At 48.5% G+C, this 27,495-nt stretch overlaps 2 protein-coding genes across 3 annotated transcripts in view; both read right to left on the bottom strand.

The window, feature by feature from the left end:
- Positions 1–7,553: 7,553 nt before the first annotated feature.
- Positions 7,554–27,495, bottom strand: part of LOC541953 (histone deacetylase) — a 30,722-nt gene continuing 10,780 nt past the window's right edge. The window contains exons 2-14 of one of the 2 annotated variants that reach the window (NM_001111607.1): positions 17,497–17,609; positions 17,291–17,408; positions 16,829–16,903; positions 16,530–16,749; positions 16,197–16,260; positions 12,312–12,404; positions 12,126–12,234; positions 11,802–11,851; positions 11,636–11,726; positions 11,374–11,444; positions 8,544–8,642; positions 8,150–8,216; positions 7,554–7,913 (exon numbers count right to left, since the gene is read on the bottom strand). In NM_001111607.1, the coding sequence (NP_001105077.1) occupies positions 7,828–7,913; positions 8,150–8,216; positions 8,544–8,642; positions 11,374–11,444; positions 11,636–11,726; positions 11,802–11,851; positions 12,126–12,234; positions 12,312–12,404; positions 16,197–16,260; positions 16,530–16,749; positions 16,829–16,903; positions 17,291–17,408; positions 17,497–17,609 (1,256 nt within the window). In that variant the 3' untranslated portion in view covers positions 7,554–7,827. Of the gene's footprint in view, positions 7,914–8,149; positions 8,217–8,543; positions 8,643–11,373; positions 11,445–11,635; positions 11,727–11,801; positions 11,852–12,125; positions 12,235–12,311; positions 12,405–16,196; positions 16,261–16,529; positions 16,750–16,828; positions 16,904–17,217; positions 17,409–17,496; positions 17,610–27,495 lie in introns of both variants that reach the window. The other variant, XM_008670399.3, reaches the window with a different exon arrangement.
- LOC109943999 (uncharacterized) lies at positions 8,651–11,362 on the bottom strand. The gene has a single exon (XM_020548309.1). It carries the CDS (start codon positions 11,143–11,145, stop codon positions 10,531–10,533), a length of 615 nt encoding a protein of 204 aa, XP_020403898.1. The 5' UTR covers positions 11,146–11,362; the 3' UTR covers positions 8,651–10,530.

Here is a 27,495-nt window from a genome sequence, read left to right on the forward strand (position 1 = left end):
TCTCGTTAGCGGAACCCTTCTATGTAGAGATGGGTTCAAGGTAGTTTTGGAGTCCAATAAATTAGTTGTGTCCAAGTCTGGACAATTTATTGGTAAAGGCTATGATTGCGGAGGCTTGTTCCGCTTTTCTTTGTTAGATTTCAATAATAAGTCTGTGAACCATATTTGTGCTAATGTTGATGATCTTGCGAGTATTTGGCATTCTCGTTTGTGTCATATTAACTTTGGCTCTATGTCTCGGCTTGCAACCATGAGTTTAATTCCGAATATCACCATAGTCAAAGGTTCTAAGTGCCATAGTTGTGTGCAGTCGAAGCAACCTCGAAAGCCTCATAAGGCTGCTGAGGAGAGACACCTGGCACCGCTAGAACTCATACATTCTGATCTTTGTGAGATGAATGGTGTGTTGACAAAAGGTGGTAAGAGATACTTCATGACATTGATCGATGATGCGTCTAGATTTTGCTATGTATACTTGCTAAAAACTAAAGATGAGACTTCAGACTACTTTAAAATCTATAAGGCTGAAGTTGAAAACCAACTAGAGAGAAAGATCAAACGTCTTAGATCAGATCGTGGTGGCGAGTTCTTTCCCAAAGTCTTTGATGATTTCTATGCAGAACATGGCATTATTCATGAGAGTAGAGATGGCAATGGGTACCCGGAACCCGAAACCCGATGGGTTTTTACCCCATTAGGGTACGGGTTTGGGTCAATTTTCATACCCATGGGTTTGTTAATGGGCATAAATGTATACCCGACGGGTTCATGGGTACGGGTTTGTTCCTATAGTACCCAAACCCGTGAACCCGTGGGTTTTTAAACCCGACCAAACCTAGTGCATATTGCCATTTTATTTTATAAACGAACAACAAACTTGTTATCTACCTATTTACTTCCTAATTTTTATCAAATAGTGAATGTATAAGTAGTTGGTGAGAGTGTTGCTTGCTTGCTATTATAGTTATTACTAGTGTTATATATGTGGTGGATGTATAACCTAGTGCAAGGTAACTTGATTATACAACTTATTATTTGTATTTAATTCTCTCTATTAATATTTTTATACCAAATCATGAACTCGTTGTTCATTACATAAATTTTGGACCATGATCTTATTAATCATTACGATACTTATTGATTACAAAAAGAATAAGCATATTGGAGATAAAACCCGCGGGTAACCCGTGGGTACCCGCTAACCCGATGGGTACGGGTTTGGGCAAAATTTCAAACCCGTCATGGGTACGGGTTTTTTAATGGGCGTAAATATTTTTCACGGGTACGGGTTTGGGATAGCAAAACCCGACGGGTTTGTACCCGTTGCCATCTCTACATGAGAGGACTCCTCCCTATTCACCCGAGTCAAACGGGATTGCTGAAAGGAAAAACCGTACATTGACTGACCTGGTGAATGCCATGTTAGACACTTGTGGTTTATCTAAGGCATGGTGGGGGGAGGTAGTCCTGACTTCATGTCATGTTCTGAATAGAATTCCTATGGGCAAAGAAGAGAAAACCCCTTATGAGAAGTGGGTTGGGAGAAAACCATCACTTTCATACTTGCGCACTTGGGGGTGCATGGCGAAAGTCAATGTACCAATTAATAAAAAGCGCAAGCTTGGTCCAAGGACAGTGGATTGTGTCTTTCTTGGATATGCTTCGTGTAGCATAGCATATAGATTTTTAGTAGTTAAATCTGAAGTTCCTGATGTGTATGTTGATACTATTATGGAATCACGTGATGCTACTTTCTTTGAACATATATTTCTAATGAAAGACATTCATAGCAATTCTAGATACTCTTCTGAGATAACTCCTGAACATAGTACACCTATTGAGAGGTTTGAACAGCCACATGAAATTGTCTTAGAGGAGGATGACAATGATGCTCCTAAAAGGAGCAAGAGACAAAGGATTGAAAAATCCTTTGGTGATGATTTCATTGTGTACCTTGTGGACGATACTCCTACTACCATTGCAGAAGCATTTGCATCTCCAGATGCAGATGATTGGAAAGAAGCAGTTCATAATGAGATGGACTCCATTCTTTCAAATGGTACGTGGGAAGTCACTGATCGACCCTATGGATGCAAACCTGTGGGTTGTAAGTGGGTGTTTAAAAAGAAGCTCAAGCCTGATGGTACAATTGAAAAGTACAAGGCTAGGCTTGTGGCTAAAGGCTATACTCAGAAAGAAGGAGAAGACTTCTTTGATACTTACTCACCTGTTGCTAGAATGACCACTATTCGAGTACTACTTTCTTTGGCTGCCTCGTATGGTCTCCTTGTTCATCAGATGGATGTAAAGACAACTTTTCTTAATGGAGAGCTGGACGAGGAAATCTATATGGAACAGCCTGATGGATTTGTAGTAAAGGGTCAAGAAAGCAAGGTGTGCAAGTTATTAAAATCTTTGTATGGTCTGAAGCAAGCACCAAAGCAGTGGCATGAGAAGTTTGACACTACTCTAACGTCTGCAGGCTTTGCCATAAATGAGGCAGACAGGTGTGTATATTATCGCTGTGGTGGGGGCGAAGGAGTTATATTGTGCTTATATGTTGATGATATATTGATATTTGGCACAAACATTGATGTGATCAATGAAGTCAAGTCTTTTCTATCAAAGAGTTTTAATATGAAAGATCTGGGAGAAGCTGATGTGATTCTAAACATCAAGCTGATTAAGGCAGATGGTGGGATTACTCTCTCGCAATCTCACTATGTTGAAAAGGTTTTGAAGCGATTTGGCTTCTCTGAGTGCAAACCTTCTCCAACACCTTATGATCCCAGTGTGACAATGCGAAAGAACAATAGAATTGGTTTAGACCAATTGAGATACTCTCAGATTGTCGGTTCACTCATGTATCTTGCTGGTGCAACAAGGCCCGATATCTCGTTTGCTGTGAGCAAATTGAGCAGGTTCATGTCAAACCCCGGGACTGATCATTGGCATGCACTTGAGCGGGTTATGCGCTACCTGCAAGGTACAATGAGTTATGGAATTCACTATTCTGGTCAGCATGCAGTACTTGAAGGATATAGTGATTCGAACTGGATATCTGATGCAGACGAGCTTTATGCCACCAGTGGTTATGTCTTTACTATTGGTGGAGATGCGGTATCATGGAGGTCATGCAAGCAGACCATTTTGACAAGGTCAACCATGGAAGCCGAGCTAGCTGCACTTGACACAGCAATCGTTGAGGCAGAATGGTTGCGTGAACTCTTGATGGACTTGCCGGTGGTTGAGAAACCAATACCAGCTATCCTTATGAACTGTGACAATCAGACAGTGATTGCTAAAGTGACGAGTTCTAAGGATAATGGAAAGTCATCAAGACATGTCAAAAGACGTTTGAAGTCTATCAGAAAGTTGAGAAACTCCAGAGTTATAAGTGTGACTTATATTTCAACAGATAAAAATCTGGCAGATCCTTTTACCAAGGGATTACCACATAATGTGATAGAAATCGCATCGAGAGAGATGGGTATGAGACCCGAATAAAGTTGCCATGGTGGAAACCCATTCTATGTGATCGGAGATCCCGTGAATTAGGTCCTGGGAAGAACAAGCCATTGGTGAACTGAGGAGAGTAACCTTTGACCCTCTCTAAGTAAAGATGCAATACTCTCAAATGTTGTAAGGCAGGTTGGCTTTGTGCCTTAATGTGTTCTGTTGGCTTGTATTAGCGAAGATGTTGTCCTGCAGAACATTCTTTGAAAGAACACACCTATATGAGTTAGACTGTCTAACGTCGCAGTCTATGAGATTTGGGTGATCTCTAGTAAACTCATGAAGAGACCTTGGAGTACGACGTATATGCTCCACCCGAGAAGGGGACTACTGGTAGCCAAGTACTGGTCATGACTTCAAGTGAAACCCATTCACGCAAAACTTGCAATTCAAGGCATAGTCCATTGTCCAAGTTGTGGGTTGGTATAGCTTGGAGTTCTAGGCGGAAGTTCAACTTAATAGTCTCTGCTGAAAAAACTAGTATATTAAACAGTAGTGAACAGTGGCGAAAACTGCAGATGGGCATTTGAGATCTGGTGGAGGATTGTTAGGATTTATGGGCTTGGCCCAGTTAAGAAATTCTAATAAATCCCAGAAAAATCTCAAAAGCCCATACAAGTGGATGGCTAGGGAATTGGTGGAACCAATAGCACCATATTGCTAGTTCTAGTGGAGTAGAGTTAGCTTAAATATAGAAGCCACACTCACTCACCAAGTCATGGATGAGAGGAGAGAGTGTGGAGAGCCACACGCGCGCGCGCTCGCTCGCCTGGCCGGGCCGGGGCAGGGCGGGGCGGGGCGGGACGAAGGGCGCGGGCGCACGACATGCGCGTGAATGGTCCGCCGAAATCCGGCCCCTCGCCTTGCGGGGGCGCGGCTTCCTTTTGCCGTTTGATTTTTTGGTTACTTGGCTGTTACGCTTATCCTAACCGATCGCTATAAAATCTCAACTGATTGCGAGATTTTTGTGGGCGGATAAGCTCGGGGGTCACGGACTCGGCCCTATAAAAGGAGCCCGGCAGCCAGCCTCCAAATGATCTCAGTTTCACTTTCGCATCTCTTCATAGCTGAGCCGCCTTTTAGTTCCCTTCGTCCCGACCGCAGACGTGCATCTGCGCTCAGGAGAGCAGGTCTCCGGAACCCTTCGTCTTCTAGATCCTGCACCGGGAGAGGGCGAATAAGGTTTTTGGGAAGCGTCTTCACGCGACTGCTCGTGATCTTCTGACCTCGTCGACCCTGCTGATTCGCTACTTCGACATCGTCGATCCTGCTGATTCCGGCGCGCGCCAACTATCAGTAAGTCTAATCAGTACGCATTATCTGATTTGGCTTTTATTTCAGCTCTTCTGATTTGGTCATGATTTATATTCGGAATTTAATTTGGAATTTGTCTAATTATTCAACACATGGGTGTGGGGGATGGGAGAAGAAGTTTGCATGTGATCCTGTCGGCGTAAGGTTTTACTATCTTTGGGCCAAGTCAATGGTCCGCCCATTTAGTATGGTTTTTTTGGAAACTTCTTTGATTTTTAGTTTGAATTTTGATGTGTATTTTGAAATTCGGTTTCAATGTGAAGTCTTAAAATAATCTATAATATTTGTACGAAAATTGCTATCTAATTTTTTCAAAATTTACAAAACATTCAAAATTTGAAACTATCGATACGGCCGAGGTCCTCGATGATATCCGATTAGCCGACAGGCTAGCCGGATTTATCCAACGGCTCCGCGAACCTTGTACACGACACATCGCACGACAGACCGACTTAGCTTCGTGAAGGCATCTGGTCGTGAATTTTAAGCTTACGAGTTACGACAATGTAACATCCAGCTTCTCCAATAACTCGTCGCTAATTCAACTTAAACTTTATTTGTTGGAACTCGACATGCTACAGTACTGGAGATTTAATTTCCACGCGATTTCCAGCAGAGCCGTTCCTCAGAATTAAAGCACTCCATTTTCTTTTCTCAAAAAGCATAGAACTGCGCCAAATTATATATTAGGAGGAAGGAAGAAAAAAGCACGTAGAAGACTCAAAAATTACAAGACACTCCTTAAAGAGGCCAGAAGCAACCGTAGGTAGGGATCCATTACACATCAAAAACTAAAACAAGTTATTAAGGCTGTAATATTAGTATGTCATTACGCGTTCTACCATTCTCTGTTCTGCCTTTTCGATTCCCTCCTCCCCGCGCACAGTTCATTCATATGTTCTGCCACCATTTTATATCTATTATTCTCATTCCCCCTCCCAGCAAAGCTCATTCCCATTCTCATCCCCCCCCGTATAGCCGACGCCTAGCTAAAATTTAAAAAAAATACACATGGTCCCAAGGGGATTCAACCCATGATCTCTCAAGCAAATGATATCAGTAGCTACTACTACACCACATGTGTGTTTATGTCAACATCTATAACAGAAAACACATCTATTACATCTCTCTCCAAGCTCATCTGCTACCGTTGCACAATGCGTAGTAATAGATAAGTATCACCGAGATTCTTGAATTATATTTTTTGATGGAGGGAGTAGTATTTAAAGAAGAGCCTTGCATGCAATTTCTTTTGTTTGAATAATGTTTTCAACTTAAATTCCTTTTTTGCATGTGTGACATTTATTCTTCGTAATATTTTTTCCATGGATCTGACCTGTGAGTCATTTTTATAAACCAACGCCAAACATGAATCCATGTTTCTTACTTGAAAACCCCGAACAAACACCATTAGCAGGAGACACTCGCGTTAGGGTCGCTCATCGACGACAAGAAGAAACTTGGAGACTGTCAGTTCGACCTCTAGAAACATTCCTACGTGGTCGCATGTGCCGCTAGCCCGCTATGTACGACAAGCTCCGGCGCAGCTGCCGCTTGGACGCAGTGCAGAGCGGCTGCTTCGCGCTGTCCATCGTCAAGCAGGGGGACCTCATGGTCGTCGCCAACGTCGGCGACTCTCGGGTTGTTCTGGGCACTGCATTCGACGACGACGCCATCACGTCGTCCAGCTCATCGTCCACCTGAAGCCCAACATGTCACGTAAGTCGCCACTGGCTGACCATGAATTCTTGTGCGCTGAGACGATGGTCATTGTTGACGTTGTATGAGCGTCCTCGAACACGATGTATGTAGAGGAGTAGCGCATCTGGTGGTGCAACGGTCAGGGGTACTACCTTGCTGATGAGCCCAGGGTGCACTTCGTTTTACAGCTCAGCCAAGAGTCATCAGTACTCGGTATGTCGCGCGCGTTCGACGACTACTATATCGAGGACTGTGGTGTCATCTTGGCGCTAGAGGTGACACAGAGGAGGACCGACAACAATGTCCAGTTCGTCATCCTCGCCACCGTTGGGGTAGCTTTTGTGCCGGCTTGCCTTTAATTCTCTTCGCAAACACACATTTGCCTTTTTGTTTAAGCAAAAGCGTATAGTGGTACGTGTCTGATGACTAACGATGTACGAGGGAATTTCTTCCGGTATGTGTGGAACGTGCTCTCCAATGATGAGACCATGTAAATCGTGACATATATCGAAGTCTGCATGATACTAATAGTTGCAATGTAATGGTGAAACAGATAGATTATAAATAACAAAATTTATGTATGGCCAGAATCACAAATTAATTATGAAACATTTTCTCATAACTGTATAACACACATTTTGTATATAAGTTATCATAGTATACTGATATTATATATTCTCGTTGCAACGCACGGACATTCAGCTCGTCAGTAAGAGAATGGGTAGCCAAAAAGGAAAGACTTGGCACCAGCAAACTGCTATTTTTGCTTTTCCCTGTCTACAAACTCAAGGAGAAGAGTGAGGTTGGGAAAAACTCCATCAAAAACCACTCCATCATCTTAGGCCTAAGATTTGTTTGGATACTTTAGTATTGACCTCAATCCACATATGTTGAGGTGGATTAAAATATAAATTAGTTTAAGTTACAATCCAATCCAGTTCAATACATGTAGATTAAGGTCAATACTAGAATACTCAAACTAGGCCTTGGGGTTCTAGATATAATCAAATTCACCACATATCAGCAATGTTACTGAGCGAGGAATTTGTATTTTCTTGAGATACTAATACCACTGAGAAATTTGAATTTTTGCATGCTTAAAAATATGCAGACTTGTACTACAATGTGTAATTCAGGAGGGGTCAGAATCCCTTATAAAAGTCTAAACCACTTTGACCTGCTAAATTAGATCCCTGCTGTCAACTGACAAACTATTACATCTCAAGGCTGCTGAACTACACACAACAGTGAAGAATCTCAGGTTTCCATTTACACCAGGGCCTCAGAAGAAGCAGATTAGCGTGTGCCGTCGTCGTGATCGTTGTCATTGTCACCTTCATAGTACTCATCATCACGGTGAATCTGCTTGTCTTGAGTGTGCTCTGGAGGATAACACATTACAAAGTCATGTATACACAATGATAATTAATGAACAAATGACAGCGTTTTAAGCCTAAGACAATGTCACTATGTGAGTGGCTGCCAGAGACTCAAATAAAAAGAGCAAATCGAGGGAGCATTTGCCATGCACTTGAATCTAGACGACTCTTGACTGCTAGAGAAATCATGAATTCGTTTAAATAAGAAACACAGAGTATGCCATAAATATTTCACTTACGGTCAACACGTTCATCAGGATCCAATTCATCTTCATCAAAGTCCGGGATATAAAAATCGGGAGGAACCTGCAAATGATTTATTCATAACCCCTCCAGAATAAAATGTCTTGATTCAACAAATAAACATGAAACAGCCTGTTCACTTGGCTTTAATCTGAAACGGCTTCTACTGTTTCTACAGTGTTTTGCCTATCGGTTGCAGCTGCAGCAGTCCGAACAGATGGCTTTAATCCGAAGCGAACAGGCTCGAAAAACATATTTAAGTGTTCTCAAAAGCATATTTACGTGTTCTCATACTGCTCATGTTTTTATACATGACCATTTTCATTTGGGATTTGGAGATTTCATCATGCAAGTGCCCTGTCTGTATTCAACAACCGAGATAAGTCTAACCTCTTGCATTTGAACACCAGGAGCATGCTGTATGTACCGCAAACTCTCCATCACTTGCACTTTGATTGAACTGAGATAGGTCTTACTGTTCAAATTGTCCTGCTCCAATTGAACAATAGCCAATAGGTAAGAATTCATAAATCATTGTCAATCCGCAAGAAACATATGAAAGTTGGAAGCTTCTAGCAAAACTGAATTGATTAACAAATTATTTTTTAGGCAATGCTTAACAAATTGTAGTTGAGCCACAGTTCAATATTTCAAATGCTAGAGCCACTTATTATAACTAGTGTATGCCACGCGCCCTGCGTGCAATATCAAATTCGTATGTGAGATTTTAAATTGTACATTTATACTATATTTAAGTGGGAGTTTCTCCCTTCGTGCGTCATCTCCTCCAGCGAGCGCGGCGAGCGAAATAAAAGTCAAAAAATTAGCAGTGTTGGGGTTCGAACTGCCGCCCTCCCCCCTCCCAAACCCAAGTTCTAACCACTGAAGCTCACAACCATTTGTGTTCAACAAAGAATAGATATGTAAATATTCTAAATATAGAAACCGTAGTAACACACAGACAACCGGCTAGTAAATATTATGCTTAAGTATATATATGTAAGTATAAAATGTTTGCAAATAGTTGGTAATCGCACAGGCTTTTTTAGTGTACTGATATAATACAATATATGTAGGCTATAGAAGTGGAAGATGCAGGTGACCATGTATTGGTTATATTCCCACAGTTGCTATTCTTGAGGCTCACAACTTTTGTTATTAAATGGTATTGATGCACCGCTCTAGAAAGCACCAGCAAAGCCCTGTTTGACACTGCTTATTTTCAGCTTCTTACAGATTTAAGCAGCTGTACCAAACATGACGCTTCTGCAGAAGTTGCTTTTCACTAGCTTCTTAGATAAGTTGCTTTTTCAACAAGCAGTAGCTACGCCAAATAGAGCCACAAATGTAGTATCTGAAGATTCAAATGGAGGAAACTGTCTGTCTAAAAAAATAGAAAAACTGTCGTCCGTCTAAAAGCAATCGGATGGACGCTAAAAAGGAAAATGTGGCCCTCTGTGGTGGTGGCTAGCGGCTAGCTGTAGAGCATTTACTATGTGTAGGAGAATGGAACTCTTGATTGTATTGCATAGAGGTTGTGGTTACATATATAGACATAGAACCCTAACCATAATGGGCCGGCAACAAAACAGTGGTGTCCCCCTCCACACACACAGTCTAACACCCCCGCGGTCCCAACGGGGACACCGTACATGATGAGACTGGAGTAGAAGCTGAAGCTAGGAACCGACGGGTTGATATCTCCCCGCACTCGCAGCGTCGTAAGGGTGCGAATGTTGCGGCTGGAGTAGAGACCGGTGTGGACTCCGAAAAGTCGATAGTCCCTGGATGCCGAGGTAGCCGAAGTCGAGGTGACCGTGGTCGGGAGACACCCAGCAGTAGCCTGTTCTTCACGAAGGGTCGACGTTAGAGCATCAACGGTCGGCAGGGCAACACAACAAAAGAGCACCAGCAGGCCGACCTTCTTGCTTCTTCGATCATCCGAACATCAAGAAGCCTTGCCAGGGAGGCCGGTGACAGCGCACGCGTCTGTGCCGGTCATGGTAGCCGCGCACACGGTAGAATAGAAGGGGTAGCGGTGGATCCGACCGGGAAGGCCACGACAGCGACGTATCCAACCGGGAAGACAGCGATCCGGCCAAAGGGACGACGGATCTAGCAGGGAACGTCGCAGCAACGGTGAATCCGGTCGGGAAGGCCGTGGCAGCGACGAATCCAATGAAGGCGATGAAGGGGAGGGCGACGGGTCAAGCTGGACAGGGGTCGGCGCTGGGCTTGGCAGGGGGGTGTTGATGTCGGCGACGAGAGAAGCGAGAAGGGAGAGGCGCTGCAAGGACGGCTCAAGCGAGGGACGCTAGCAGCCGGTGCGCCAGAACAGAAAAACACAGCACAGGGAAGAGCACGCATGCAGGGGAGGTCACGACTTGCGCAGTAGGGGTCTCTGACCGACGACAACCGCAGCCACGTTGTCGGGGACGCCCGTGCCCGCGAATAGGCTGATGCAGGGAAGGAGACCCGGGGGGACCCCGCTAGGGAGGCGGCGGCGGCGGGGTGCGTTGCGCCTGTGCGCACGACGGCTGCCTATAGAGCCGCGGCAACTGCGGCGACAGGAGAGGTGGTCGTGCTGGCTGGTGAAGGTCGCGGCTGCGGTGAGCCGACCGGCAGCGCCCGCGCCGATGAGGAGGGGTCGCTGGTCGACGGAGAAGGTCGCGGCGAAGAGGGAGACGACGGTCAGATCTACGGCCATGGCGGCGGCAATGGCGCGACCCACGACGCCGACGGCCAGATCCCTGCCCATGGTGGCGACGACTGTGCCCAGACACGCGCTGGTCGCGGCAGTGCTTGTGCCCAGGGCCACGACGGATAGCTGGCCGAGAGACGGCAGGGGAACAGGGGGCTTGAGCTCCTCCATGGAGGCAACAGCGCCATGGGGAGAGAGGGCGCCTGCTCCTGTCTTGGCTGGCGTGGGGGAAGGGGAGCAGCAGTGGGGGTGAGGGAAGCCCAGGGGACGGCGGCGTGGGATCAGGGCCATCGGCTGGGAGGGGAAGAAAGACCTAACCCTGCTACCATGTAGGAGAATGGAACTCTTGATTGTATTGCATAAAGGTGGTGGTTACATATATAGACACAGAACCCTACCCTAATGGGCCGACAGCCCAACAGTGGTGCCGACCCACACACACATAGTCTAACACTATGTAAATGAAATAAAACACCAGGTATACAGTAAATAAAAGCAAACTCGGAGATGTTTCTTTACCATGTTCAAATTTGGAACTTTCAATGTATAATCTGGAGCAAAGTACTCAATATATTCATTTTTTGGAATCTCTGCAAAGAAAATGCCAAAGTAAAACTCCATATCACAAAAAACTATACAAAGAATTATCAGTAAATTTCAACCACATGACGATATGAACGGAATGAACAAGAGAAATTTAGGCTACAGGCTGCTTCACCCAAAAACAAGAAGGACAAAGAAGAAATATAAAAAGAGAGTTGAAAATGAATAAATGAAATACCATTTGGGAGTTCTGTGTCTAAAAGGACCCCAGTTTCAACAGCCCAACACCGTGCTACATTCTCCTTGGTGTATCCACCACCTCCAGTTACCTGAATGATGGAAAATTTCAGTGTTAGACTATTAAAGCCAGATAGAGAGAAATACCACATAGTAATGTCCCTTACCAGAAGGGGAATATTGAATTTCTTGACAAACTTTACACATTCAGCATGACCTGTTTATGAAAACAGATAGGGCAAGTAAGCAGTTAAGCACTAATGGACAAATATAGTAGGCTTAGCTTCAGGAAACTAGGTGACTTGTCCGAAGGAACTCTAAACCTCCAATAATGCGAGGAAACTCAGCAAAAACAGAAAAAATGGATAATCAAGGACATGGGGCTTCCCATTCCCACAAAAGACACTCTAGCAGCCGATGGATAAATATTATATACACACATGAGTCTTGTAGATTCTATGTGTGTATATATCTGTTAAAAACTGGAGAACCTTCAATAGAGAGATTGAAGCAGCCTAAACGATCCCTCGCCAATGAATCAGCCCCACATTGAAGAACAATAGCACCAGGCAGATATGTCTCAACAACTTTGGCAATAATCTGCATGACAAACTCAGATAACATGGCAGGACTAAAAAAATGACAAAATAACAAGGGATAAAGTGCAGTGAGCTTACTGTTTTAAAAAGCCGAGTAAAGCTAGTGTCATCTATCCCATCTTTAAGTGGAATGTTGATGGCATAATATTTTCCTTCCCTTTCTCCTATATCCTTCAATTGCAGGGAGGTAAATCAGCATGAAGAGCACATCCATTGAAATAGAATCTATAATTTTATATAACAATATAATATAAAAGGTCTCATCGTACTCAACAGCATGTGGCATGCATCTATTTTTAAACTTTAAAGTTAAATCAAAATGGCATTGGGAACTGTTTCCAAATCCCAACATGTTCATAAAAAGAAGGGAACACATCTGGTGCTAAAAGCGGTATGGTGCTCACATGCAAACTGCACATTTTAAATCTAGGACATCCATCTTGCATCCAATCCCACCAATGGAGGGAGGTGGAAGGTGTTCTTTATAAAACTGGTGCTGTCGTTAGATGTGAGATGGATGTCCCAGATTTAAAATGTGCACGTGAGTACCGTACCCCTTTGAGCACCACATATGTTCCCTAAAAAGAAAGGCACAAGTTTTCTGATCATACTGAACATTAATCATTCCGTGTTTTCAAAACCATGCATTAGTCTATCTCCTGTTACTAGAAAAGTTTCATGTAAGGATACATCCCCTGACCCACCAAATATAGTTGCATACTTATAAAACCTTCATGCAGAAGCACCCACCGTAAAAGTGAAAAAAAGTGTATCACTTAGAAAATTTAATGCATCTCACATGGAAAACAGCAATTATATAAGCTTCAAGTAATAGTTCAAACATGACAAGCAAGGATTTCTCGTCACTTCAAGGATCAGACGACATATAATCTCAATTAAGTAATTAACCACATGTAATTGAGATCTTAAAAAACCATTTCAAGTATGACAATTTTTAAAGATTGGGAATAAATCCCTAATGTTCCCAATCATCATACAGCTATTTTTAGATAGATTATCATGGCAAATTGACCCATATCCAGTAGAAGACGCACATTTCAGTGGAGAATCAATTATTTTCAATGATAAGTTACTCCAGTGTTACTGACTTTGAGAAGGAATATATAACAGACGACTCTTTGACTGTGATCCAATTTTAGTACGTCAGAATGTCAAGAGTAAATCAGAATGAGGAGCACATCCGATTTTAGTGAAACATAGGATCTTCCTAAACCCTAACTATTGCTGGATCCAGCACATATTTACAAGTTTCATTGTGAGCCAGTTAAGTGAGCTAGCCTAAGCATACACACATATAACCTGTGAAAGGCCAAAAACACTCTAATGCCATAAAATTCATATGCAGAAGTGAATAGAAAGCAAGTAAAGTGAAAGACGGTTATGGCAAGAAATTGTAGATTGTGTTAGACAGTGTGTGTGAGTGTGTGGGCTGGCACCACTGTTGGGCTGCCGGCCCATTAGGGTTAGGGTTGAGTCCCTATATATGTACTCCATCTCCTATCAATATAGTCAGTTCACTCTTCTACATGGTATCAGAGGATCAGGTTTAGGTTTTCCTTCCACTGCAGCCGCCGGCGGCTCTCCACCACCCAGCCGCCGCCTCCCATCGCTGCCCCCGGGAGGCCCAACCTTCCCTCCCGGGGGCGGCCTCCTTCCTCCCAGCGTTCTTCCACCTCCATCCAGCCAGCCGCACCCCCACCCCGTCCGCCTTCAATCTCCAGGCGGCGGCCACGGCGAGCGGCCCCGGCGCGGGCGCGCGTTCCCCTGCGCGGGGCGACCCTGCACCGTCTTCCCCACCCGCCCGACCCCGGCGGCGCACGGCACGGGGCCATGGCGCACGGTGCGGGCGTGGCGACCCAGCCACGTCGCACGGCGCGGGCGTGCTCCCCCGCTCGGCGGATCCTCAGCGGCACGGCTGCCCGACGCGGGCGCAGGGCGGCCTCGAGCTTCTCTCCTCGCCAGTCCTGGCGGTCCCGCACGGCGGCGCGGGCGCGGCCGGCCCCGGCCCCCGGCCCCGGCGGCTTGGGCCTGGCCTCCGACCCTGCGTGGCGCTCGAACTCCTCCACCGAGCTCCTCCTCTGCAGCAGCTGCGGCCTCCTCCCCCAGATCCGGCCCCGGCATGGCCATGGCGGCCTCGTGCTTCGGCCCTCCCCAACGGCGACGCCGACGCGACCGTGGATGGACTCCCTGCGCTCCCTCACCAGCCAAGGGCGCACCCGCCGCCGCTACGTCGACCTGCACGCTGCCGCCGCCAATCGGCGGCGCTCTCCTCTCCCACTCCTCTTCTCTCTCTCCCTGCCTTCCCTTGCTCCCGCGCGCAGCCGCCAGGGACCGCGCCCGACGCGCCCAGGACTCGGCCGCGCCAGGACGCCGCCCCTTTCCTGCAGCCCGGCGTCGTGGCCGCCCCTCCCCTCATGCCGGCCAGGCCCTCCCCTTTCGGCCAGCCCCTCCCCTTCCCTGGTTGCACGCACGCCGCCTCACTGGCCGTGGGCGCGGCCCTCCCCTTCCCCGGCCTCCCAAGCCGCCGCCACCGGATCCGCGCGCCCCTGTGTCTGCGTCGCCAGATTCGCGAGCCTGCCGGCGCGCGCGCCGGCGTTCTCTCCCTAGTGTCCATCACCTCGACCAGCAGCACCAAGTAGCACCACCCTTCGAACTTCTCCCGTTGCCAGTGCTGCCAACACCCCTTGCCAGGTCCGACGCAGGCCCCTGCTCGGCTGGACCCGCCCCGTCGCCCTCCCCCTTCATCGCCGCCATCGTTGGTTCCGTCGCTGCCGCGGCCTTCCCGGCCGGATCCACGTTGCTGCGGCCTTCTCGGCTAGATCCGCCATCCCTTTGGCCGGATCGCCGTCTTCATGGCTGGATTCGTAGCTGCCGTGGCCTTCCCGGATCCACCGATACCCCTTCTACTCTGCAGCGGGCGCGGACACCCTGACCGGCGCAGTCGCGTGCGCTGTTGTCGGCCTCCCTGGCGGGGCTCCTTGATGCCTGGACGATCAACGAAGCAGGAAGGTCGGCCTGCTGGTGCCCTTTTGCTGTGTCGCCCTGTCGATCGTTGACGCTCGAACGTCGACCCCTCCCGAAGATCAGGCTTTTGCTGCGCGTCTCCCGACCGCGACCACATCGACTTCGGCTACCTCGGCATCTAGGGGCTATCGTCTTCTTGGAGCACACACCGGTCTCTACTCCAGCCGTAACATTCGCACCATCACGACGCTGCGACTGCGGGGGGATTTCAACCCGTCGGCTCCTACCTTCGGCCTCTACTCCAGTCTCATCGTGTGTGGTGCCCCCGTTGCGACTGCGGGGGGATGTTAGACAGTGTGTGAGTGTGTGGGCCGGCACCACTGTTGGGCTGCCGGCCCATTAGGGTTAGGGTTGAGTCCCTATATATGTACTCCATCTCCTATCAATATAGTCAGTTCACTCTTCTACAGATTGGTTATGGAGGTGCAGGTTACACGTGTATATAGGCAAGTACGCCATAGGGTTTGGCTTATAGATGCATCAACCAACCAAGTGACCAACAGTGATTATTGCCTATCCATTAATCATACAAGGAGGCACATGGGCTCTAGGTCCAGTGCAGCACAAGACCTGAAGACCATATGACCCAAAGGGCCATACTGGCTACCTAGGGCACACCCAGTGCTGGAGGCTCCCACATGAATGGACTGAAGTCCAACAGATAAACTGAGACAAGTCTTTCCGCCGCTAATGCGGAGAGTTTTTTCGAACCCTTGACCTAGTGAGTCAGAGAGACAACTCTCACCACTGCACCAGGTCTGCCCTTCTCCATACTAGCTACCTGTCTAACATAAATGTATAGGACTATAGGGTAATCTCAATGCCTGCATTTGTGATCCTGACAGAAAGCTAAAACAAAAAACTAAATGGAGGTGAAGTACATTAAATTATTCATGATGGTTGCAAATTGAAGCTTACTTTAATATCACCTGTTCCAGGAAAGAACAGGTCACCATACTTGTGGAAACTCACAGTCATTACCCTACAAAACGTGAACGAGAAAAGGTTAAGAAATTTGAAGCACCTTGAAGATATTCAATAATTAACACCACAGCGAGGCAGACCAATGAACAACAACAAAATGAAACCATGGACACTAGATTGGAAAAAAAAGCCCTTCAGTCCTAAGCAAGTTGGGGTGGGCTAGAGTTGAAACCCAACATAAGCCCCTAGTCATGGACACCAACAATAACAAAAAAAAGATAGCTATAGAAATTACAGTAAATAATCTTTTAGTGGCAAAGCATGAACCTGTCAGTGAAATAAAAGGCTTCTTCAACTCCATCTCCATGATGGACATCAATGTCAATATAAAGAACCCTGGCATGGTACTTGAGAAGCTCCAGAATTCCTAATACTAGATCATTAATGTAACAGAAGCCTGAAGCCTCACACTTTTTGGCATGATGTAGCCCACCAGCCCAATTAATGGCAATGTCACATATTTTATGATTTAATCTGCGAGCAGCATCTAAAAAGAATATAAACAACAGCTTAGAGAGTTCGTAAAATCGAAAGAAGCCTCAGGCCTTCAGTGATTTTAACATTACCTAAAGTTCCTCCCGCATAGATTTGGCAGAACTCAAACAAATTATCAAAGACCGGACAGTCTTCTCCAAGATTGTCTGAGAACAGAGGAAAAACAAACCCAGATAAATTAAATCAGGAAACCAAAAACGGCTATAAGTTGTGATCGATAGAGATTTTAATTGCTGTCAGACAGATATTTATGGAAGATGTAAACCAGATTGTTTTCATTTATTGGGATTACATTTGTTGTATGCAACAAAAGACTAAAATATCTACAGTGATAATCTCTTATTTTTATTCTTTTAACTATATACACGAAGACCTAAGCAAAATATAAGTGTAGTAACACCTTATACCAAATTAACTAGAATAAATAAAGGTAAGAGATTGAAACAGAGCAGTAAGTTACATGGCATGTATTTCATTGTGAAATTAGCAGTCCTGAAGAATAGTTTGGAAAGAGAAAACTCCAGCATCCATACATCTAGTTAGTTCACTTGCATATAGGTGCTGGGAATCAGGAGTTATCCGGTGCAAGAATTCCACATAATCAGCAGAATGGAATTGGGCAAGCTCTATTGGATATGCTTTGTGTGGTCTCTGCAAAATCAATTAGTTGCAAAATAACATTAAACATTACAGTCTTCATGAGTCGAAAGAAAATGAATAAATGATACTTGATACTGACATATATCTCCATCTTTTGATGAAGTCCATATGAAAGAACAAGGTGATGTGTCATACAGAGACGATGTGGCTTCATGGGGTGATTTGGCCCAAAGTAGACATTGCCAACATCTCCTACAATGGGTGTGATAAAATAAATTGGTAAGCTAGCAATCATAAATTCGAACTTTATTATTTGAAAGACAGCAGGAGCTCCGGAACTTTACAAATTTGAACAAATGAAATAGTTTACATATAACATATTAGGCGATTGAACGAGGTGGTGATCTATACATCTCTGAGCTCCAGAACTTTACAAATTTGGTTGCAGCCAGAGGCAAAGGTGTCTCTTGTTGAGTTGCAAGCTCGAATAGCTGCTATAATGGGTCCATGGCTAGGATGAATAGCATGGGCGATAAGGGGTCGACTTGTCAAACTCCCCTGGCATGGCTGAAGCTAGGACCATGTAGCCCATTGAGTAGCGTGCTCGAGGAGGCCATGTGGAGAAGGATGGACACCCATTCCCACCAACGCAGCCCAAGACCTAGGGCCTGCAAGGCCTCCAACAAATAGCTTCAATTCACAGTATCGAACATTTTGTAGATGTCGAGCTTCATGAATAGGGCTGGTGTCCTCTATCTGTGCATTTGTCGTACTACTCCCTAGACATAAATGAAGTTCTCACGGATGCTTCTACTTTTCATGAACACACTTTGGCAGTTGGAGACCAAAGAGTTTAGCCGCGAGGCGAGCCTATTAGCAAGGAATTTTGGAGAAGATCTTTGCAATGTTATGGATGAGACTGTTGGGCCTAGAATATGTGACCCTTAAGGTTTCCGATTCTTCGGGAGTACGATGTTTTTCAACTTGGGCAGCTCTAAACCTTGGGAGTTCAATGCAAACAGGCTATTTATAGCAGCCATGACATCCTCTTTGTTGATCTCCCAACAGACTTCGAATGTACGACGCTAGGTTGTTGGTCAGGCCATCTTCATTAATGAAGGCATAGACGATCTTACCAGTGTGCTCCATGTCGCCCTCTGGCATCCGCTGGATGTTCTGGTTGGCGTCCCCCGAGTCCACATGAGACGCTGCACGGAACAAAGAGCCAAAGGAGTCGACCTCGTCGTCCTCCCCCTGAGACCCCTCCTTAGAATCCGAGTGGAAGGAAGATCCATCGATGTCATCCAAGCCTTTGGAGGGAGGTGTTCAAGCCATGACACAACAAGGGGTCACTGGAGAGGGGGGTGAGCGATCATCCACCAGGGCCGCCTCCACCAACATAGGCAGAGGTAGGGTCAGAGAGCTAGAGTAGTGGGTCTCTGAACAATGAGTGGGAGAGGGGTTGCGAAGAGTTGCCCCAACGAGGCAAGTGGTGGAGCCATGTTGATTTTTGTGCCTGGCAATTGGTTTGGAAATCTAGGGGATTGTGCTAGAGGAGATGAGGTAATATGGGTAGAGGGCACTAGTAGCAGCAGGCAAAATGGATGGTGGGGGGAGGTCTGGTGGACTGAGGAGGAGATTGCACTGTCCACGGAAAGTAATGAACAGCTCGCACCGACATGCAAGTGGCCGCGACAGGGACACTAGGGTTGTGTGGCCATGACGTAGTTGTTAAGGCCCATTAGGCCCAGGCCTACTGGCTATATATATTATCTACAGTCCTTAGGGACTAATTATCCATTATCAATCCAAAGTAAGTAACATGGTATCAGAGAAGGTTACGATTAGGGTTTTCTAGCCGCCATCGCGGCCCTCCCACCACCAGCCGCTGTCGCGGCCATCTCCTGCGCTCTTCCGCGCGCGCGGCTAGCCGCCGTCGCGGCCACCGCACTGTCTGCCTGCCCCTGCGTTTCTTTGCGCGCGTCGGCCGCCATCGCGGCCCCCCACCCCCAGCCGCCATCGCAGCCATCCTTCTGCGCGCGCGGCCAGCCGCCGTCGCGGAAGAGCACCATCCGCCCGCCCCTGCGCTCGCCGTTCGCCTCTGCTCCGGCGCCCGCCCCTGCGCTCCTTTGTGCGCGCCCCTGCTCCGTCTGCAGCGCCGTCCGCCTCTGCTGGCCATCCTTCTGCGCGCGCGGCCGCGGGAGAGCACCGTCCGCCCGCCCCTGCGCTCGTCGTCTGCCTCTGCTCCAGCGTCGCGACCCTGACTCGCGGCTCTGCCTCTCCGTCAGCAACGTCGTCCGCCTCTGCTCCATCAACCGTGCCATCTGCCCTGCTCTGGTGTTGCAGCCCTGCCATCCACTCCTGCTCCGGCGTTGCAGCCCTCATCCGTCAGCAGCACCGTCCGCCCCTGCTCCGCCGTCACGGCCCTGCCTCGCGGCTCTGCCACCGTCAGGAACGCCATCGGCCCCCTGCCTTCGGGTGTCGCGGCCATCTGTCCGCAGGTTCTGCTCTGCCAGATTCTGTGTGTATCTGAGCCGAGTGCTGCACCCGCTATGGTTTCTTTTATTTGGTACCATCAAGCCAGTCTATTTCAGATCTGTTATTCTTCATTGTTTTATTGCTCCTCAATATGTCGACCAACGCTATTGTTGTCAATATTGTGCTTGATGGGCAGAATTACCCAGAATGGGCCTTTTGTGTTCAGACTGCATTAAGAGGTCACGGTTTACTATTTCATTTGACTGAAGATTCTCCAGTTTTAGCAATTGATAGAAGCAATGCTGCTGCAATCAAGACTTGGCAGATCAATGATGGCAAGGTAATGGCTGCAATGGTCAGTAGCACTAAACCAACTATGATTATGAGTATGTCCAAATTTACCACTGCTAAGGCTATTTGGTCACATCTGAAGGATCGATTTGTTCAGGATAGTGGTGCTCTTTTACATACCCTTATGCAGTAGATTCATGTGATTGAGCAACATGATATGTCTATTGATGAATATTATTCCGCCTTTGATCGTCTTATGAGTGCATTGACCTCCATGGTGCCCGCTTGTACAGTTGTGCCTTGTCCAGCCCACAAGTTCATTGAGAAGTTCTTTACCTACATATTTGTTATGGGAGTTCGACCTGAATTTGATTTCCTTCGTGCAAGGCTGCTTCACAGTTCGGATACTCTCACCATGGCTCAGGCATTGTCCGAATTGCTTGCTGAAGAGACTTGTCTGAAGTCTATGTCCTCTATTACTGGTGTGAGTTCTCATAGTGTGTTGGCTGCTGCTCAGAGGTCTAGGAACACCTCCTTTCAGCCTTGTGAACACTGCAAAAAGACCACTCATCGGTCTGAGAACTGCTTTGCTAAGTTTCCAGAGAAGCTGGCTGATTTTCGTGTCCGTCGTGCTACTCGTGGTCGTGGTACAGGACCATCTCCTCGAGGCTCAGTTGCGGTTGCTGCTACTTCATCTGCTGGTGCTTTGTCATCATCTTGGGTTCTTGATTCTGGAGCTTCCTTTAATGTGACATCTGATCAGTCACGGCTGGCGTCTACTACACCTGTCACCGAGGGTACTTCTGTTCAGACGGCTGATGGTACATTATGTCATGTCACCCACAAGGGTTCTCTTTCTGATCCAACTTTTATTGTCCCCAATATATTTTTTGTACCCAGTTATCTATGGATCTACTATCAGTTGGTCAAATTACCGATCACAATTGTTTTGTTGGATTTGATGACTCATCTTGTTTTGTACAGGATCGCAAAACAGGGGATGTGATTGGGACTAGCCGTCGCCGTAAATCTTCGCCTCACCTCTACATCTTGGACACTTTGTGTCTTCCTTCATCCCCTACCACTACACCTCATGTGCTCGCTGCTTCGGGCCCCACGACGTCATTCGCCCAGTGGCATCATCGTCTGGGTCACTTATGTGGATCCCGTCTGTCTACTCTAATAAAGTCAGGATGTTTAGGCTCTACTCATGTTGAGTCTAGTTTTCATTGTAAAGGTTGTCATCTTGGAAAACAAATAAAGCTTCCATATTTTACTAGTAATTCTCATTCTGCTAAACCTTTTGATCTAATTCACTCTGATGTTTGGGGTCCAGCTCCGTTTGTTTCTAAAGGTGGTCATAAATATTATGTCATTTTTATTGATGATCATTCTCGTTATACTTGGATTTACTTCATGAAACGCCACTCGGAATTGCCTTCTATTTACAAGTCCTTCACTCGCATGGTTCACACCCAGTTTTCTGCTACTATTAAAAATTTTCGTTCAGATTCTGGTGGTGAATTCCTATCTGATAATTTTCGCCAGATATTGACCATAAAGGGTACTCTAGCTCAACTTTCTTGTCCCGGTGCTCATGCCCAAAATGGTGTTGCTGAACGCAAACACCGTCATATTATTGAGAGTGCTCGTACTCTTTTGATATCTTCTTTTGTACCTTCGCACTTTTGGAGTGAAGCTGTTTCCACTGCCGTGTATCTCATTAATAGACAACCTTCATCTAAACTTTCTGGTATATCACCGGGTGAAGTTCTTTTTAGGACTTCTCCACGATATGATCATCTTCGTGTGTTTGGATGTATATGCTATGTCTTGTTACCACCACGTGAGCGGACTAAATTGACTGCTCAATCTATAGAGTGTGTATTTCTTGGATATAGTCCTGAACACAAAGGCTATCGTTGTTATGATCCATCTACTCGTCGTATTCGGATTTCTAGAGATGTGAGTTTCGATGAAAATCGCCCCTTCTTTCACAACCAGTCTACTCACTCCACCTATTATCCCACAGAATCTACTTCTTTCATGTGTCTTCCTTCCATTCCTGCATCTCAACCATCATCTTCTACATCCACATCTGATGTTTCATTCCCATAACACCACCTTCCACCTCCGCGTCATCCACCTCTTACTCTTCCAAACCACCAATCATCCAAACATACATTCGTCGTTCCCGCTCTATTCCTACGGCTGGTCCTGATACTGATCTTGTACCTGATTCTTGTACTAACAATAACGAGTCTAATGATGTTTTTACTCAGGGATACTGTCTTCGTGACCGTGGTACCATTGAACCTCCAGATCGCTATGGTTTTCCACGGGCTGGTGTAGCAATTGTTGAACCCACTACATATCAGGAAGCTTCTGGGATTCTTGAGTGGCAGCTAGCTATGATTGATGAATTGGTTGCTCTTGAACGCACTGGTACATGGGATATTGTTCCTTTACCCTCGCATGTTGTTCCTATCACATGTAAATGGGTCTTCAAAGTTAAGACAAAATCATATGGTTCCATTGAGAGGTATAAAGCTCGTCTTGTGGCCCGTGGTTTTCAACAGACTCAAGGACTTGATTATGATGAGACTTTTGCACCTGTTGCGCATATGACTACTGTTCGAACCTTGATTGCAGTTGCAGCCTCATCTTCTTGGACTATCTCCCAGATGGATGTCAAGAATGCTTTTCTTAATGGCGATCTGCAAGAAGAAGTTTATATGCATCCTCCTCCAGGGGTTGATACTCCCTCAGGTCATGTTTATCGTCTTCGTCGCGCATTGTATGGGCTGAAACAAGCTCCTCGTGCTTGGTTTGAGCGATTCATCTCTGTCATCACAGCTGCTGGTTTTTCTTCTAGTGAACATGATCCTGCATTGTTTGTTCATGTCTCTCCAAAAGGTCGTACTTTACTACTATTATATGTGGATGATATGCTGATTACAGGTGACAACTCAGAACATATTTCTCATGTCAAGCAACATCTTAGTAAGAAATTTTAGATGTCTGATTTGGGACCGCTTAGCTATTTCTTGGGCATTGAAGTTCAGCAGACTCAAAAAGGCTTTTATCTGTCTCAGTCCAAATATATACAAGATCTTCTTGATCGCTCTGGACTTACTGATACACGCACTGTTGCAACACCAATGGATATTCATTTAAAACTTCGTCCGAAGGATGGGACACCACTAGCAGATCCAACTCGGCATCGTCATATTGTGGGTATTCTTGTTTATCTCACCATCACCAGACCTGATATTGCTCATGTTGTTCATATGTTGAGCCAATTTGTATCAACACCTACTTCAGTTCATTATGGTCATTTGCTTCGTGTGCTTCGATATTTACGTGGGACAAGATCCAGATGTTTACTCTGATGGAATAAGTCATGTGGTCTTCATGTGGAGGACAGTCCGCACAGCATCTCTGCTGTCCGCACAGCATCTCTGCTGTAGGACAGCAGCAACAGCAGTTTTTGACTGCAAGGACTGCGCAGACAGCACAGCTTGACTGCAAAGACTGTGGCAGACAGCACAACAGCAGTCTTTTGACTGCAAGGACAGCGTGCTGCAGGCATCTCCTTTTTCATTTTTCAGCTTTTGGAGGACAGCAGCTTGCTGCAGTTTTCTCTTTTGACTAGAGTACAACAGCACCTAGTGGTTAGTGCAGTTTGTAGGACAGCATATTCGCAACTCTAGGAAGCATATGCTGCAGCCCCTTGGGCTATAAATATGTATCCCAACCCTTAGACGGGTATGGCATTGTGTAGTGTTTGAGGAAATAAACAGAAAGTTGCCCCAACTCATAGTGTCATCCTCTTGATGAGAGTTAGAGTCCCTCTACTTACAATTGGTATCAGAGCCAAACTATCCTGCGGCCTAAACATCTCGTGCTCATCTCCTTCCCGCGCCTCTCCCCACACTCAGTCGGCAGCAAGAGCTCCAACTGTTCCTTCCTCTCCTGCTCAGACGACCAGTCTTTCGTCTGAGACAGCCTCTTCCACACGCAGCGACCCCTCACTAGCCCACTATGTCCCTACGCTCGGTCACTTCGAGTGCGCGGTGCCAGCAGGAAGCCGAGGTCGCCGCGGCACAAGAACGCGAGCGAGCAGCAGCAGCGGCTGCAGCGACAGCGGCGAGGGCAGCACGGCTGGCGGCAGCGAAACTGGCAGCAGCGAGAGCGGAAGTAGAAACAGCGGAGGCGGCGGATGCTGCACGTGCGGCGGCAGCAGAGCTCGAGGTTCTGCACGGCAGTAGAGCTGGCAGCTCTGCTTCTGTCGACAACACCGACGAAGAGCTCAGGCTGGCGAGGGAAGCAGCGCGAGAGCAGGCGGCACAGTGGGCAGCCGCGCATCCCCATGGGAGCGCGCGTGGCGGCAGCCCAGATAGGCGCCGACGCGCTGACAGCGCTCCGAGCGAGGGCGCACGCGGCGGCAGCCCAGACGGGCGTAGACGCGTCGGCGGTGCTCCCGGTGGCGTCGACCGAGTCGACGGAGATCGCGGCCTCTACAGGCGGCGCGACTCTCCCTCCCCGGATCGGTACCATGGTCGCCGCATGGCCCAGGCCATTGTCAGGGACATCGGTCCCGGCGGTGGGTGGCCTACCCTCACCAAGACCAACTACGTCGAGTGGGCCGCGGTGATGAGGGTACGGCTCCAGGTTCGCCACATGTGGGAAGCAGTTCGGTACGGCGACGTCAACTACCACGAGGATCGACGGACGCTGGATGCCCTCATTGCTGCAGTCCCGCCCGAGATGCAGTTTTCGCTTTCCCAGAAGCGGACTGCCAAGGAGGCCTGGGACGCCATCGCTGCAACCCGCATCGGCAGCGATCGTGCCCGCAAGACCACACTGCAGGGACTTCGCAAGGAATGGGAGAACCTGGCCTTCAAGCCAGGTGAGGATGTTGATGACTTTGCTCGCCGCCTCAACACTCTGTTGCAGAAGATGGTGCAGTTCGGCGACGACACCTACGATGAGGAGAGAGCTGTTGAGAAGCTCTTTCGTTGCATCCCCGAGAAATACAAGCAGATTGCTCGCTCGATCGAGTCTCTGCTAGACCTCTCCACGATGACGATCGAAGAGGCGATGGGTCGTCTCAAGGTGGTCGACGGCGACGAACCACAGGCTCCCTCTGGGCCTATCACTATCGGCGGGAAGCTACATCTCACTCGAGAGCAGTGGGAGGCCTGCCAGGGTGACAAGAAGAAGGGGGAGTCCTCCTCGACACGAGGTCGCAAACGCGGCAAGCCGCGCAAGGCGCGTGGAGGCGCCCAGGCCGGGGCGCGAGGACATGCTGAGGGTGGTGCCCGTGGAGGTGCCCAAGGCGGCGCCGTCGGCAACAAGATGACGGCTGTCACAACTGCGGCAAGCTTGGCCACTGGGCCAGGGACTGTCGACAGCCACGACGTGGCCAGGCCAACGTCGCACAGGCGGAGGCGGAGGAGGAGGCTCTGCTCCTAGCACATGCAAGCATCGAGCTATCTCCAGCGGCACCGGCCGCAGCGGCACTCCTCACCTTGATGAGTCGAAAGCACGCGCTTTCCTCGGCGACGGCTCCAGCAAAGACATGATCGAAGGATGGTGCCTCGACACCGGCGCCACTCATCACATGACCGGCCGACGGGAGTTCTTCACCGAGCTTGACTCTAGCGTCCGAGGCTCCGTCAAGTTTGGGGACGCCTCCGGCGTAGAGATCAAGGGCGTCGGCTCAGTCGTCTTCACCGCCGCGTCTGGTGAGCACAGGCTGCTCACCGAAGTCTACTACATCCCCGCGTTGAGGAACTCTATCATCAGCTTGGGACAGCTGGATGAGAACGGTTCGCGCGTGGAGGTCGAGCACGGAGTCATGAGGATCTGGGACCCCTCTCGTCACCTTCTTGCCAAGGTACGTAGGAGTCCAAATCGGCTATACATCCTCAATGTGAAGGTGGCACAACCTTGCCGACTTGCTGCTCGTCGAGACGACGGGGCATGGCAGTGGCACGAGCGCTTCGGGCACCTTAACTTCGAGGCCCTGAAGCGGCTCAGTGCCAAGGAGATGGTACGAGGTCTGCCGTGCCTTGACCATGTGGAGCAATTCTGCGATGTCTGCGTGTTGACAAAGCAGAGACGGCTCCACTTTCCCCAGCAGTCGAGCTTCCGAGCCAAGGAGAGACTCGAGCTCATGCATGGGGACTTGTGTGGCCCGGTGACACCAGCCACACCAGGAGGACGACGCTACTTCTTGCTGCTCGTCGACGATCTCTCCCGCTACATGTGGCTGATGATCCTTGGTAGCAAGGGAGAGGCTGCGAACGCCATCAGGCGTGTGCAGGTCGCTGCGGAGGCGGAGTGCGGCCGCAAGCTGCCGCGTGCTGCGCACCGACAACGGCGGCGAATTCACGGCGGCTGAGTTCGCGTCGTACTGCGTGTCGTACAGCCCGCAGCAGAACAGCGTCGTCGAGCGGCGCAACCAGACGGTTGTGGGGATGGCTCGGGCTCTCCTCAAACAGAGGGGAATGTCGGCTGTCTTCTGGGGAGAGGCGGTGGTGACAGCGGTCTACATCCTCAACCGCTCGCCCACCAAGGCACTCAACGGGATGACACCGTACGAGGCTTGGCATGGGCGCAAGCCAGCGGTCTTTCACCTACGGGTCTTCGGCTGCCTCGCGTTCACCAAGGAGCTTGGCCACATCGGCAAGCTCGACGACAGGAGCACCCCGGGGGTGTTCATTGGCTACGCGGAGGGCTCGAAGGCCTATCGCATCCTTGACCCAAGAACACAGCGTGTGCGCACGACGCGCGACGTAGTGTTCGACGAAGGGCGAGGATGGGCGTGGGACAAGGCGGTGGACGACGGCACGACGTACGACGACTTCACCATTGAGTACGTCCACTTTGAGGGAGCTGGGGGAGTAGGCAACTCTTCTCCGAGCAGGTCTACCCCAGCCCCCAAGTCTCCACCGACTCCAGCGCCACGCTCTCCAGCTCCGGCTACAACGAGCTCTTCACCACCACGCACTCCAGCCACGACTCCGGCTACAGCGAGCTCTTCACCACCACGTACTCCAGCACCGACGGTACCCTCTCCGGGAACGTCCTCTCCGACACCAACTCGTGTCGAGCACGACCCAGTGGAGCTCGTGACCCCGCTCTCCCGCGACGAGGAGCGCGTCGACGCGTGCTACGACGGCGAGCCGTTGCGGTATCAAAGGGTGGAGGGCCTTCTCATCGACCCGTCGGTGCCGGGCCCTGCGTCTCGCATTCTGGCAGGAGAGTTGCATCTTGCATGCGACGATGGTGAGCCTCGGTCTTTTGCGGAGGCCGAGAAACATGCGGCTTGGCGTGCCGCGATGCAGTCGGAGATGGACGC

Source organism: Zea mays, chromosome 2 (genome assembly GCF_902167145.1).
Source record: "Zea mays cultivar B73 chromosome 2, Zm-B73-REFERENCE-NAM-5.0, whole genome shotgun sequence".
Taxonomy (NCBI): domain Eukaryota; kingdom Viridiplantae; phylum Streptophyta; class Magnoliopsida; order Poales; family Poaceae; genus Zea; species Zea mays.